Here is a 13211-nt window from a genome sequence, read left to right as displayed (position 1 = left end):
GTTCTCTGCAATGAAAAATAAAAACCAAACTCACATATGTGATTAAAAAACCAAAAATCATGAGGTGCACTTTGTAATCTCCCTCCTTAACTCCAATCACTGCAGAAGCCCTGGAGACTTGAAGACAATTGAAGGGAGACAAAGAGCCCCCCAGGGCTTTCTGTATTTTAATCAGCCCCATGGTGGATTTGGGGCTGGGTCCAGGAGCCTCAGGCACTGAGAGAAGGATGAAGAAGCTGCTCAAGGAGTCAGCAGCAAAACTCCAAGTGCCTTGGAGCATGGCTGGGCCCCAGTGAGGGCAGGGAGTGCCAAAGGCTCCCCGGGACTGCTGAGAGCAGATCCTTGAGGCCAGGAGTGCAGGGAGCCCAAGGCTCTGGGCAGGGAACTGCAATGCTGAGCAAGGCCTGGGCTGGCTGGGGGAAGCAGAAAGGCCAAGCCCTGAGCCCAGCCTGGGCCAGCAGGGCCTGTCCCTCACGGGTGGCTCGGGGCTCTCTGTGGGGCAGGGGGATGTGAGGGGCAGCAAGGACAAATGCCATCAACCTGCAGCCCCTGCCAGCCTGGCCAGGGAGGCCGAGGGAGAGCCAAAGTGCAGCCCCTGCCAGGAAAGTTCCTGCTGTGGGGCCTCCAGAGGCACTGCCCGAGCCCAGGGCACAAAGGCCTGGGTGCCTGTGGCCCTGCCAGCCCTGCCCAGCCCTCGGCCATCTGTCCTGCAGGCTGTGCCCCCTGTGCGTGCTGCTCCTGTGCCCTGGCCGGCTGCACTCGCCCCTCTCGCTGTGCCCCAGCATTTCTCACCCAGCGTTTCTGTGCCCTCCCTGGGCTCCCTGCACCCAGCGCTGCCGGCTCCTGGCACACAGAGCCGGCCATGGCCCAGCCTCACGCTGCCACACCTCGAGCACCACAATTCCACCCTGGCAGGGACTTTGCTTTCTCCTCAGCTCCAGCCTGAACCTTCCAAGCTGCACTTTGGGGAGGTTTCCTGCAATTCCCACTCCCAAGGAAAGCTGTCTCCTGCTGTTCATGAACAGAGAAGGGCTGGTGGGAGAAGTGCTGGTCAGAGGCTCTTTAGGGCACAGTCACAATGAAATTATTGACTTTTTAAATATTCTGTAAAAGAAGGAGGGGCATCAATAAATCTTCTACACTGGACTTTTGAGGGCAGACTTTGGCCTGTTGAGGATGCAGATTTGGGGAGTACCAAATCAGGTATTGATTTTTTTAAAAAAACAACCCTTAAAAACAACTAGTTCCAGGAAGGATGGAAACACTTCAAAAAAGAAATCTTGAAGGGGCCAGAGAAGGCTGCCCCCTTTGTGCAGAAAGATGACCCAGAGGGGGAAATGACTGGCCTGGCTGGGCATGGAGCTTTTCAAGGAAAAGGGGGATTAAAAAGGGATTAAAAAGGATATTTTTAGGGATTAAAAAGAGGGTGCAGCACCTTTGGACATAGAGGCAGGTAAATCAAGAAATGTTTAAGGATGTTGTTAGGTCATGCAGAAAGAAAATTAGAGAGGTAAAAGCTCAGTTAGGACTTAACTTGGATACTTCTGTGAAGGTTAATTATTATGTTTTTATAGGTACATTAATGTCAAAAGGAGGGGTAAGGACAACCTGCATTTCTTACTGTGAGGGATATGATTACCAAAGATGAAGAATGGGCTGAGGTACTTCACCCCTTCTTTGCCTCAGTTTTCAACAATAAGACAGGCCATCCTCAGGACAAGTGTTCTCCTGAGCTGGTAGATGGGCACAGGGAGCAGAACAGCCCCTGGAATCCAGGAGGAAGCAGCTGGAGACCTGCTGAGCCACTCAGGTGCTCACAGGTGTCTCTGGGATCAGAGGGGATCCATCCTAGAGGGATGATGGAGCTGGTGGATGATCTCCCCAAGCTGCTCTCCATCATTTACCATCCGTCCTGGATCAGCAGGGAGGTCCCAGAGGACTGGAGGTGCCAGTGTGAGCCCATCCCCAAGAAGGGCTGGAAGGAGGATCTGGGGAACTCCAGGCCTGTCAGCCTGACCTGGGTGCCCGGCAAGGTTATGGAACAGATCACCTTGAGAGCCATCGCAGGGCACCCACAGGATGGCTGAGGCATCAGAGCCAGCCAGTGTGGATTTCAGTATCTGCACTGATGATCTGTGTGAGGGGATTGAGTGCACCATCAGCAAATTTGCAGATGACACCAAGCTGGGTGTGAGTGTGGATGTGCTGGAGGGTAGGAGGGCTCTGCAGAGGGCGCTGGACAGGCTGGATCCAGGGCCCAAATCCAGCAAGGTGAGGTTGAACAAGTCCCAGTGCCGGGTCCTGTACTTTGGCCACAACAACCCCTGCAGCACTACAGGCTGGGGACAGAGTGGCTGGAGAGCAGCCAGGCAGAAAGGGACCTGCAGGGACAGATGGACAGCAGGCTGGACATGAGGCAGCAGTGTGCCCAGGTGGCCAAGAAGGCCAATGGCTCCTAGCCAGGATCAGGAATGGTGTGGCCAGCAGGAGAAAGGCAGTGATTCTTCTCCAGTGCTCAGCACTGGTGAGGCCACACCTTGAGTGTGTCCAGTTCTGGGTCCCCAATTTAGGAAGGACATGGAGGGGCTGGAGCGTGTCCAGAGAAGGCCAAAAAGGCCAAAAAGGGGTCTGGAGGAGAAGTTTGGTTGAAAGCACATGAGGGAGCGGTGGTTAACTGGACGATGCTATGGGTAGACAAGGTAGTGTCAGGGTGCAGTTTGGACTTGGTGATCTCAAATGTTTGTCACAATAAACCGGAGTGGTTTCCCTGGTGTCCCCCAGCCCTTGCTGGCCCCAGGGGCTGATGGCATTTGTGCTCCCTCAGGTTCATGTCCCCACAGCAGCAGCATGGGGGTGCTCCTGCCTGCTCTGTGCAATGCAAACAGGGGCTCCTGAGCCAGTGCTGCCGTGGCTGTGCCTGCAAGGATGCGGCACCTGTGTGAGCTGGGGGAGAGGCCAGGGCTGCAGAGGGGGGATGTTGTTGGCAGCTCCATGAGGATGCTCTGGGACGCTGCCCTGGGCAGTACAGCGCACTGGGGATGGATCAGCCCCTGCTCTGCTGCTCCTTCCCGTCTCCCCCAGGGCCCTTGCAGAGCCCCAGCCATGCTGTTTGCCCCCAGCCTGCCCACGGCCAGCCTGGGGCTGCTCACCCTGGGGCTTTTCTGTGCTGAGCATTGGCCTGGCCGTGTTCTTGAGAGAGCCTGGGCAAGGAGCCTGGAGCCCCCAGGGCCTGGCCTGAGGCGTCAGCGCTGCCCCAGCAGTGCCCATGGCCTGTCCCTGCTGCAGCCCCGGCACTGCCACCCCCAGGACTGTGCCCGGCCCCGAGAGCACTCAGGCCCTGCAGCAACACCAGGGCAGCGGGGCAGGGCCACGGCAGCAGCACTGGCAGCCCCAAGTGCTGCTGCTGCTGCTGGGCACAGCTGCTGTGCCAGCACTGCTCTGCCCCCAGCTCTGCACACAGACATTGCTGCTGCTGCTCCAGAGATAGCAAGAATAGTGGGATCTCTGCAGAAAACTCTGCTGGGAGATCCTTTAGGTCTTCTAAAGTCACTGGGAACACTGCTCCTCATTGTCACAGTCTGTGGCCACAGGGAAGGTGGAGAGAAACAAAGTCAGAAATGGCAGAAACAATCATCTAGCTTTAGGGAGAATATTAAAAAAGCCAAACTACAGGGAAATCAATGAACCAAACCAAAAGAGCTATAAAAGATGATTTTATTACAAGTGATTTGCAGAAATTGGCAACCAGTTCAATGCTTCCTACTATGTCCAGTCATCAGTCTCCACACTGCAGCCTTGAGCTCCTGGTTCCTCAGGCTGTAGATGAGGGGATTCAGGGCTGGAGGCACCACTGAATACAGAACTGACACCAACAGATCCAGGGATGGGGAGGAAATGGGGGAGTGTTTCAGGCAGGCAAATACTGCAGTGCTGAGAAATGCATTTCTCCTGCATTTTTCCTTTTCAGATTCTTTCAGTCATCTCCTGAGAGGTGCAGATTGTTCTGGGGCTTTTCATGAACTGATTGTACTCTTGATGTAGATGGAGACTGTAGGTTTGATTTCAGATGTAGAAGAATCTGAAGTGAGCACAGAAACAAACTCCCTCTGTCAGCCCATTTTCATCTTCTAGATCACTTTCAAGATGTCCTTGGGGGTGTTGGAATGATGATCACACAGCTCTCCACTTCTGGCTGCAGGCTCTGGAGATTCTTTCTTTGCATTCAGTCAGGCTTGCATTCCCCAGGAGTTCTTGGTAGCCTGTCATGTTTTCTTAGGGTAGAACAGTAACAATGAAAACCTTACCAATGGCACAACTGTCCAGCCCACAAGGAAAAGAAAAGAACAAGCTGCAAAATTCTTCAAATATTTGTCCTGCTTTGCTGCAAGAGTTGTGCTGCACACACAGTGTGGAAAGCTGCAGTTGGTGGCAACCTTGACAGAAGCTGCACCTCATTCTCCAGGCAAGGTTCTTGGAAAAAGCAAACAGGACTGAGGAGAAGATTATGGAAAAACTAAAAGAGCTTTTAAGATATTAAATGACAATTGAAACAATTCAAGACGTTTGTCTGGATTTATTTTTATGCTCCCCTTTTCCATCTTGCACTAGTTGTCCATCCCATTAATTCCAAACAGATCTCACCGCTAAGATCCATGAGTTGGCACGTTTTAGACATTTTAAGATACCATGACCTGCACACAGTTTGGCTTCCCCTGTTTTTCTTGGAAATCAGTGCTGGAGAGGTAAGTGCAGTGCTTGGGTCAGGTACAAATTCTGCATTCAGGGAACACGCTCTGAGAGTGTTTGACCCTCAGCAGGGACAATGCACAGCAGGGACCGAGGGGATTCCTGAGCCACTGTGCAGGAGTCCAGACTCTGGCTCTTGGCTGAACTCGGCAAAGTTCCCATGTTTGGACAGGCTCAGGGGCTGCCCTCGGGGAACGTGGGGCTCGAGGCGGGGGCGAGCGGGTAACGGACAAACGTACACGGGGACAAACGGCCCCGGAGCTTCAGTTGCAGCAGCAGCGGCAGCAGCAGCGGCAGCAGCAGCAGCGAGACAGCGAGAGAAGAAACTTTAGATTCTCTTCTCCTCTCCCTCTCCCGCGGCCCCGTACCTCTCCCGCTCTCCCTTTCCCGGTCTCCCCTCCTCTCCCCGCCTCCCTCTCCCCGTGCCCGGCCGGGCCATGCCCCCGGCCCGCCCCCGGCCCCGGGCGGGGCTGCCCCGTGCCCGCCCCCGGCCGTCCCACCGAGGTCTGGTCCCAGCCCGGCTCTGGCCGTGCTGGCGGTGGCGCTGCTGGGCGGGGTTCAGTGCCTGGGGCTGGGGCGGCATCGCCGGCTTTTGGCTCCGCCTGGCCCGGCACCGACCCCGGCCCCGGCCCCGGCCCCGACGCAGGGTCCAGTCCCGACCCCGAGCCCGACCCCGAGCCCGAGCCCGAGCCCGAGCCCGACCCCGAGCCCGGCCCCGGCCCCGGCTCCTCCCGGGGCCCGCGGAGGACACACGCGGCCCCGCCGCTCCCGCCGCCTCCGCTGCGGCTTGCCCGGCCCGAGCTCCGCCGCTCGGCAGCGCGGCCCCCGGCCCCGCGGCTCCCGTGTCGCGTTGCAAAGAGCGAACGCCGGGGGATGGCCGGGCCGGGGCGGGTGAGGGGCGCTCGGGGGCCGTTGCTGGCCCCGGGCCGAGCGCTGACAGCCGCGTCCCGCCCGCAGGGAAGGCGCAGGAGGCCCTGCATGAGCGGTACTGGCTGGGCTCGCTGCTGGGACGTGGAGGATTCGGCAGTGTCTGGTCGGGGACGCGGCTCTCGGACGGCACCCCGGTGAGCGGCGGGGCCGGCGGCGGGCGGAGGAGGAGGGGGCGCAGGAGGAAGAGGATGGGGCTGGGCAGGGCGGGCGTTGAGCTGAGCCCGCTGCTCCCCTTGGCTTGCAGGTGGCCATCAAAAAGGTGCCACGGAACCGCATCTGGCGTTGGAGCGAGCTGGTGAGTGAGCCGGGACAGTGGGAGAAGCTGGGCCGTGCCGGGCGGGGATGAGCCGAGGCCCGGCAGGGTGGGAGCCGCCAGGACATCTCGAGGGGGAGCGGGCCTGGGGCCAGCACAGGGCGCAGAGCATCCCGGGCTGGCTGAGGGGTTGCCCAGGCCCGGCACGGCATCAGCCCCACTGACGGCATCGTGCTCCTCCCGCAGCCCGACGGCACCAGCGCACCCCTGGAGGTTGTGCTGCTGGACAAGGTGTCCAGTGGCTTCTCCGGTGTGGTCCAACTGCTGGAATGGCTTGAGCTCCCCAGCGACATTGTGATGGTGCTGGAGCGGCCAGAGCACTCTCAGGACCTCCTGCATTTCATTCGGGCACGGGGGTTCCTGCGTGAGGAGGTGGCACGGCAGCTGTTCCGCCAGGTGCTGGAGGCCGTGCGGCACTGCACCAGCTGCGGGGTCCTGCACCGCGATATCAAACCAGAGAACATCCTGGTTGACCTGGCCACCGGGCAGGCCAAATTGATTGACTTTGGCTGTGGCACCTACCTGCAAGAGACAGCCTACACTCACTTTGCAGGTGAGCCTACACAGGACTGTGCTCCTGCTCCTGGCATCTCACGGCCCAAGATCTCACAGCCCAAGCTGGGTGTGGCAGCGGGAATTCTCCATTTTGCTGCCACTCAGGGGACTGAATCTGCAGCTGAGTTGCTTTAGAGCAGGGCTGGGTGGGGAGCCATCTTCCAGCCCTGCTGGCAGCCTTTGCCCACCACTGTGCCCAGGATTGGGGCTGGGCTGGGGCAGCCAGCCTGACAAAAACAGCCGTGGGTGGGGGTAGCAGAGAGGGAGGTTGGAACCTGTGTCCCAGCCGGTTTGTGTGCAGGAAAGAGGAAGGGCTTAGACTGCTCCACTTGCCCTGTTTGTCTTGCCTTTATAATACATTTGGGGCAGTGCGGGCAGGGAGAATGAGGGCATGGTTTTTCCCCAGCACGCAGTGGGTATTTCCTTTGCATGTCATGGTCAGGCCTAGCCAGGGCTTCCACTGTCCCCTTCCCACACCAGTGGCTTCTTTTGCAATCCCAAGTTTGTACACCAGTCCCAGATGCTGGTGAGAGGACAGTGGTCACCCTGTGTGCCACTGATGCAGCCCCCGCTTGCCCAGGGATGCTGGGGCCAGGCTCTGGGAGCAGCAGCATCCCCCTGCTGAACTCCATCTGTATTCCACAGGAACACCATCATACAGCCCCCCGGAATGGACCCGCTTTGGCTGGTACCATGGCGAGCCAGCTACCATCTGGTCCCTGGGCATCCTGCTGCACGAGATGGTCTGCGGGAAGATGCCTTTCAGGAGGGGCTGGAACTTCAGCTGGGGCCAGCTCTCGCTGCCACAACAGCTCTCTCCAGGTGAATCCTCTTCTCTGGGCACGGGGGGAATACCAGTGCTGGGAGACAGCAGCGGGCTCGGGAGCATCCCGCTCTGGCAGCTGCTGAGGAGGTGGCACATGTCCTGCTCTCCCCCAAAACCAAGAATTGATGGGAAAGTTCAGGCCCAGCTCTGAGCGCATCCAGCATGGCCTGGGCATGGGAATAGTGGGGCAAAGCAGACAGGAGCCTTCTCCAGCTGACGGGCAGTTTCTGGTTTCTCTCCCCAGAGTGCCAAAATCTGATTGGGTGGTGTTTATCCATGCACCCCTTGGCCAGACCCTCATTAGAAGAGGTGTTCTGTCATCCTTGGATGCAGGATATTCATCTGCCCTAGAAGAAGGGAGAGAGGCACAGGCACACTGTGCTGCAGGGCCCTGGTAAGTTACAACTGCACAAATGCCTTGGCAATAAGAAGCAAAGAAAGCCAGCCCGTGTCACTGCACCAGGGTCATGGGATGGGAACATGCAGCCCTTGTGCTGGAGCTGAGCTGCTCTGCCCAGCCCTGGTGGCTGCCATCCAAGCAGGTTTTGCTTGTCCTGGTTCCCTGACAGCTGGGGCCCTGGGCAGAGCCCTGACAGCCTGGTCTCACCCCAGGGAAGGAGAAGAAGCCCCCAGAGAAGCTGTACCGGGTGGGGCTGCTGCTGCAGGAGACAGCGAGGATGACATGAAGGATGACATGAAGGATGACAACCTCTTCCTCAACCTGGCCACCAGCAGTTGAAGGTGATGCACTTTGATTGTGGCACCTTCTTCAAAGCCAAACTCCACAGGGAATTTGCAGATGAGTCCACATGTGGGGAAATGCTCCCAGATTTGGGCATTGCCCAGCCTGGCTGGGAAGCAAAGGTTCCCCCCTTTGCGGGGGCAGATGCAGCTGATCCTTCAGTCGGCTGCCCAGCTGCTTTTGGCAGGGCTGGGGGCATGGGCTGGGGTGGGTATGAAATGGGAGTGGGCTCCTGGTCCTGCCAACAGCCCCCAGCACCCACCGTGCTCCAGGCTGGGGCTGGGTCTGGGGCTGGGGCAGCCAGCCCGACACAAACAAACCCCTGTGGTGGGAGCAGAGGTGGGACTCCAGAATCTGCGCACAGGTGCTTTGCTGTGCAGGCAAGGAAGGGCTTGGGCAGCTCCACTGCCCTGGTTTGCTTTGGGATCACGGTTATTGTGGGGGACAGTGCAGGGGGAAGGGAGAAAACCTGGCCTTTGCTCACACATGGCTGGGTTTTTCCCTGGCATGCAGGGCTTGGGCCTTCCTCAATCCCCTCACAGACATATGATTTTTCCCTTTATTCTTTTTTTCCCTTTTTGTCTGTAATCTATTTTCAACAATTTGTTGTTTGTTTTTCTAAAGGAAGAATTCTGGTTGGTCCAGTCTGGATCAGGAAGTTCTTGGGAGCAGCTGCGGCGTGGATGGGCCGTGCCCTTGGAGCAGGCTGAGGACATCGTTTGGGACCAGCTTTTTTTCCAACCATGGATGGCATGAGGTGGGTCCCCGTCTGCTTGGCAGGGTGGGATCAGAGCTTTTGGGAGATGGCAGCGAGCACAGGAGCATCCTGCTCTGGGCAGCTGCTGAGCAGGTGGATGTGCCAAGGCTGGCTGCAGGCTGGGCACATGTCCTGCCCTCCTGCCCTGCTCCCAAAGGCAGCACTGATGGGCAGCTCTGGGCACAGCTCTGGGCACAGCCAGCATGGCCTGGGCACCACGGGCAGCTGGGACAAGGGACAGGAGCTTTCAGCTGATGGGCGGTTTCTGCTTTCTCTCCTTGCAGCCGGGCTCTGCGGATGCTGAGGCTGCTCTGGGCTCTGCCAGGGTTCTGCTGGAGCTCAGCACCGGGCCGGAATCAGCCAAAGAAGAAATGGTGTCACCTGCAGCACAGACTTGCTTGAGCATTTCGGCAACACAGCTCAAGTTTGCAGTGACACCTCCCAAAAATTAAACTTGTTCAATACCTTCTGAAATGAAATCAATCTGGGATGACTCCAAATGACATTTTTCAGCTTGCTCAAGATGTAGCTCAGCCCTTCTCTGAACAGTTCTCTCCCCCAGCTGCCTTTTACTTCTCAACTGCTCCCTTTTTTCCCCCAGTGAATTCCCAGCCCGTTGCTGTCTCCATCACTTGCTGGCCTTCCTTGTTGCCCCTGACCACAAGGAGGGCTGAGCCCCAGGTTTAGGGACTCATGCTGTCACTGGCTGAGGAGCAGCAATGTTTCAGAGGTCCAGTGGCATTTTAGTGTCATTCAGAGCCACTCTCCAGCCCTCAGCTCTCCTCACTGCTGAGTTCCCACTCCCTTTTCCTGGTCCTTGCAGCAGGATGAGCTCTGTGAATCCCCTTGAGCCTCCCCACTCTTCCCAGCCGATGCACCCACCTCAGTGAGGCTGAAGCTGAAGCTTCTCTGTCTCCTCTGGCACACCAGTCCAGTCCCCTGTGTGGGGAGCCCCAGCCCCAGAGCACAGCACACAGCAGTGCAGTCCGGGCTGGAGCAGCTGCCCTGCAGCCCTGGCTTGGCTGTTTGTGGCAGCTGAATGCTCCCTGTTTCCAGCTGTCCCTGCAGGATGGCCCCAGGGCAGAGCCCAGCCGGGCTCCCACTGTAGCCCCTGGAGCTTGGGGCAGACAGTGCTCCCAGAGCTGAGGTTCATGGGGAGTACTCAGATCTGTGCCTCACACTCAGTGCTGGCAAGTGTTGTGTTCTCATCTCCTGCAGCCTGAGGGGAAAACAACCTGTGCTGCCAGGCCAGCACTGCCCCTCTGGGCAGAGACAAGGCTGAAAGGCTGTCCCATTCCAGAGGATCCTGCACTGAGCCTTGGCAGGGCCTGGCAGGGCTGGAGCCGGGTCTGGCCTGCTGTCCGGGACTCGCTGCCCACCAACCACCCCCACCCACCACGCTCCATCCTCCAGGGACAGAAGGGTCTGTGTGTGCCAGGGGCTCTTGGATGTCTCTGTATCCATGGACAGAAGGGTCTGTGTGTGCCAGGGGCTCTTGGGTGTCTCTGTATCCATGGACAGAAGGATCTGTGTGTGCCAGGGTTTCCATAATGTCTCTGTACCCATAGGTATGGGATGAACACGGACAGTGAAAGTGTCAGTACCGTTGCTTGCATACTCCTTCCTTTGTACACAAGACAAATCCATGCACACCCCCACATATTGGTATATTAAGAGGATAGGGATGGATAGAGACTTCACACAGAGCTCTAACTTTGGCATAACTCACCCTTTAGCCAGAGACCAGGGGATTTTTTCCCCAGCTCTGTGTGAGAAGGTATCCCAGAGCTGAAGGAGCAGCATTCAGAAGCAGTTTCAGGATTTCTAGGCAGGAAGTGGAGCTCACAACCATCCATATAACTCACCACATTCATCGGGATGGGCTGCTGCTTCTCTAGGAATATGGCCCATTGCAGACACGAGACTTGGAAAAATCCCAGCTCTCTGTGGGTTTGTGCAAAAGGGGGAGCAGCACACTTTGTGCCTGCCTGGGGGCACAAGGTCCAAGGAGCTTTGGTGGCAGGTGAAGTTCCATTCTATGACATTCTCAGAGTGGCACAGGACAAAGATCCAAGTACCCCCAACCCCACTGATGAAGTCCTTGGAGTGCTGCACATCCTCTAGGAAAAGCTGCTGTCAGACAATCTATTGGGATTTATAACTTTCATTTGCAACACTTTAAATCCAAATTTCAAACTGCAATATTTTTACACTCAAGACACAGTAATGCATGAATTCATGGTAGATCTCTCAATTTCCTATTGATTCAATCACAATTTAAAATAACATAATATTGCAAACAAAACCCTGAATGTTTTAAAAAAGGGATGCTGAGGTCAGTAAGATGAATCCATGCCATCAGAACATTTACAGAGTAACTGATTTCTCTTCTTGAAAAGATTAGTTGCCTCTTAATCCAAAGTTACCGAAGATTTCCACTACACATTTGTTTTTTTGGTTTTATCTTTCATATTTTTTTCTTTTCTTTTTTGTCCAGTGTTTTTAACAGAGAACTCGTCCTACAAAAGGAATGTACACCAAATAGAGAAATATTTCTGATAAACAATGAAAATGTAGGCTCCTCCTCTGTTTCCTTTTCTCTGGATACCCTGAAGAAAAAAATCTAGCAGATATGAGCAGAGGTGTGAAGTGTTTCATTTGGGCTAAGCTGGAGTTCAGCACTGCTGACATCCTGATCCAGTCAAGAGCTGCAGAATTCTTTTGCAGATCTCGAACCCTGTGTTTGCAGGCACAGCACCTGCAGTGCTGATGCACCAATGCACATGAATAACTCTGTTATTCCCTCTCAGAATTTGGGCTCTGCCCCAGCACGAGGTGCTGCAGCCCTTTGCTCCTGGTTCCCATGTGGAGCAGCTCCCTTCCTGCTGGCTGAGCTGCTCAGGCAGAGCCCGGCAGCTCCTGGCCCTGCAGGGCTGAGGCTTTTCCCCGTTGCTGGGCACAGACTGATGGAGCAGCACTGCTGAACACGAGGGCACATAGAGGGACCAGGAGCAGCTGCCTTTGGCCACCTGAGGCTCCAAGGCCCAAACTCTGAGCAGCCAGGGCTGGAAGAGACTCGCAGGCTCCCTGGTGGCTGTGCTGCCCCACTTGTGCCTGGCCCAGCTTTGCTTGGGGCAGAGGGAGAACAAGGGGCAGCTCCCTCCCAGCCCCAGCCCAGGGACCCCTCCAGCCCCGGGGCTTGGGGCACTGTCAGCACCTGCTGCTCCAGCCACCACTCCTGCTGGCCCTGACAGCAACACCCAAACTGGGGCTGATCCCGAGGGAGCAGCAGCAGGGCCTGGATCTGATCCCTGACTCTGGGGCAAGGCTGGACAAGCAGCAGCACATGGAACTGACTTTCAGCACAGCCCCTGCCACTCTTCCCTCCTGTGTGCAGCGGTGTCACAGCAGCCTGAGGCACCTGGGAGCCCCCAGTGCCAGCAAGGACTTGAGATGGCAGCTCTGGGCTCCTGGAGGTTGTGCAAGGAACGGAGCTGGGGACTCCCTGTCCATGGGGAGCTTCCAAGGCCCAGGCAGCTCAGGCAGCTCCAAGGCCACAGCAAGGAGGGTCTCGACCACTGGATCTGAGCCAGTCCCACAGTCCTGGGCAGCAGCCACCGAGCCCTGGGGGAACAGAGGGCACAGCAAGAGGGACAAAACCAGGCAAGGTCAGAGACTGGAGAGAGCCAGACCTGGGAGCAGGAGCAGCTGCTCCATTGCACTCTTGGAAACAGCTCTTGGCTGGTTCAAAGCACTGAAATGCATGAAGGGCAGAGAGAAGGCCACAACAAACAATGCTTCTGTTTCCACACCCTCCCCTCCCAGTGTCCCAGAAGGAATTGGATGGACTTTGTTCTCTCTGAGTCGTCTCGTTCAGCATGAACAGCTTAGCACCAGGAGCTGAAGGAGCTGAAGCCTCAGGCCACAAGAGCTGAGCAAGCGGAGACTTTCTGAGCAAATGAGTGCTACTAACATGGACCTAGCTGAATTCAGCAGATAGAATCACGGAATCACAGAATCCTTTCTATTGGAAAAGACCTCTGAGCTCATCCAGTTCAGCTGTTCACCCAGCAGTGCCAAGCCCAGCACTAAACCACATCCCTGAGGTGCCAAGGCCTGGACAACAGCCCTGAGTGAGGCCTGAACAGCAGGCCCTGAGCCAAAGGTGGCCTCTGGATGAACCTTCCAACCAAAGATTATCTTTGTATCTGTTCACTGATGAAATATGCATGGTCATTAGCACTGTGATAGATGTAGCCACTCATTAGTGAAATTTGTATTGACCTTTTTGTATTTAGAAACTGGACAAGGCCATGAAATCTGACATCTGGCCTTGTTTGGG

At 56.6% G+C, this 13211-nt stretch overlaps 2 protein-coding genes across 2 annotated transcripts in view; both read left to right on the top strand.

The window, feature by feature from the left end:
• The window catches only part of LOC135306203 (zinc finger protein 850-like), a 375138-nt gene that overhangs the window by 282103 nt on the left and 79824 nt on the right, over positions 1 to 13211 (top strand). The window lies entirely within an intron of this gene.
• On the top strand, positions 4907 to 7302 carry LOC135305965 (serine/threonine-protein kinase pim-1-like; the record flags this gene model as incomplete). Its single annotated transcript, XM_064429542.1, has 5 exons — positions 4907 to 4968; positions 5564 to 5810; positions 5921 to 5971; positions 6176 to 6542; positions 7190 to 7302. Coding segments are annotated over exons 1-5 (840 nt in total), but the record flags the coding sequence as incomplete, so codon positions are not given.

This window comes from Passer domesticus, chromosome 8, assembly GCF_036417665.1.
Source record: "Passer domesticus isolate bPasDom1 chromosome 8, bPasDom1.hap1, whole genome shotgun sequence".
Lineage (NCBI taxonomy): Eukaryota > Metazoa > Chordata > Aves > Passeriformes > Passeridae > Passer > Passer domesticus.
The sequence above is the reverse complement of the archived record's forward strand: the minus strand, read 5'-3'. Positions and strand labels throughout refer to the sequence as shown.